Source organism: Bubalus bubalis, chromosome 16, assembly GCF_019923935.1.
Source record: "Bubalus bubalis isolate 160015118507 breed Murrah chromosome 16, NDDB_SH_1, whole genome shotgun sequence".
Taxonomy (NCBI): Eukaryota; Metazoa; Chordata; class Mammalia; order Artiodactyla; family Bovidae; genus Bubalus; species Bubalus bubalis.
Window position 1 is genome coordinate 84,621,409 of NC_059172.1, and position 1,931 is coordinate 84,623,339.

Here is a 1,931-nt window from a genome sequence, read left to right on the forward strand (position 1 = left end):
CACAGTATCTAAGAAATAAACTCTTTGAGACAAAAATATGTCAGGCTGTAGATAAAAGCATATAGTGTAATGTTAAACAGAGAAATCCAGAAGTCAATGCAAGGGAGGAAAACAGTAGATCAAAACCACAGTGATATTAGAAACAAGAGAGGCAGAGACAGCAGTGAATAACTAAAACCATGATCTTATGTGACTTTGTGTACCTGATGCTGTCGGTTCTACAAATATTTGACTCAATACTAACTAGCATGTGTGGGCACATTGCCCATTTTACTAAAGGAAGTAATCTTCATGCTCTGAGTTAGGATTTTATTAACTCCATAATAAGAGGATATTATTGTCTATGAGCTTCTTTTAGATCAATCCAAACTATGAAGAAAACTTTGAAACTTCCATTCATCTTTTGTCATCTGAGACCAGCTTCTTGCTCCATAACACCCTCATGGCATTTTTCACTTCTGCATTCCTCAGTGTATAAATCAGAGGGTTGATCAAAGGTGTTCCAAGTGTGTAAAACACAGCTATCATCTTATCCATGGAGAAGGTGGTTGCAGGGCTAGTGTATATAAATATGCAAGGACCAAAGAAAAAGATGACCACAATGATGTGGGAGATGCAGGTGGAGAGGGCTTTTTTCTTCCCCTCAGCACTGTGGTTTCTCAGAGAATGTAAGATGATAGCATAGGAGAACATCAGCATAACAAAACTCACTGTACAGATGGCCCCGCTGTTGGACACCAAGAGTAGGTTGGTCACATAGGTGTCTGTACAGGCAAGTTGTAACAAAGGCTGCAGGTCACATAGATAATGATCAATCACATTGGGACCACAGAAAGGTAAACTCAGGGCCAGAAAAATCTGAGCTGAAGAATGCACACAGGACCCCACCCAAGCCACAGCCACCAACACACCACAGACTCGATGATTCATGATGGCCATATAGTGCAGGGGCTTACAGATGGCCACATAGCGGTCAACAGCCATGAGGACAAGGATGAAGATCTCCAGGCAGCCAAAGAAATGGAATGAAAAAACTTGGACTATGCACTCATTGAAAGAGATAGTGGCATTCTTCAAAAGGGCATCTGCAATCATCCTAGGGGCTATGCATGTAGAGAAGCAGGTATCAGACAAAGATAAATGGAAAAGGAAGAAATACATTGGACTCCCAAGTGCCCTGCTGGTCTTGATGGTAGTAATAATCAGAAAGTTCCCCAACAAGGTCCCCAAATAGAAAATCAAGAAAGTGGTAAACACTATTTTCTTCCTAACAGGATCTTGTGTCAACCCAAGCAGAATAAACTCAGTCACATTATTATTCAGCTGCATGATCTTATCAATGCAGAGAAGGGATGGGTGTTAAATGCTTTATCTGCAAAATGTAGAAAAGAATTAATTAATGGTGTGATGTGTGATTTTTTGGAATATTTTAAGTGAGATAAATATTCTTCATCATGGACATGGAGTAGAACATGTTGTACTCAGAACAGCACCAGTTGACCATGTAAGATTTTAGGACTTTGGCATGCCTAAGATGATCATTGTGAATTTTCTACACTTTTTACATGAATCGTTGGCCCTTCAAGAATACAAGGACAGCCTTGGTATTCTTCCTATCCTTCTAACAGAGATGGGTATTTTTCTATATGTCTCTCTGTATAACCATATGTCAACTTTTCCCAGAAGTCAGATTCTCAAAGGTATCTGACACAAAAATTAATTGTAATAATCTAGAGACAAAACTGCACTGATAAAACAGCACTACCTTCTACTAACTACTGCACTTACTTTAAATTTTCAAACAAGTTTAGCCAGTTTTAGAATGGTTAAATTTCTCAAAACAGTAATAGAGAGTATGTTGAGCTGGGAGCTAAAAGAGATGAGCTGAAAGAAAATCACACAGAAAAGGTGACAGGAAAAGAGAATGAAAC

The 1,931-nt window shown here is 38.9% G+C and overlaps 1 protein-coding gene across 1 annotated transcript; it reads right to left on the bottom strand.

The window, feature by feature from the left end:
• Positions 1–396: 396 nt before the first annotated feature.
• On the bottom strand, positions 397–1,329 carry LOC102392688 (olfactory receptor 4C16-like). The gene has a single exon (XM_006068401.3). It carries the CDS (start codon positions 1,327–1,329, stop codon positions 397–399), a length of 933 nt encoding a protein of 310 aa, XP_006068463.3.
• Positions 1,330–1,931: the final 602 nt, after the last annotated feature.

Excerpts from the sequence above, each read along its gene's own strand:
- LOC102392688 (XM_006068401.3), bottom strand. The coding sequence starts at position 1,329 with ATGCAGCTGAATAATAATGTGACTGAGTTTATTCTGCTTGGGTTGACA.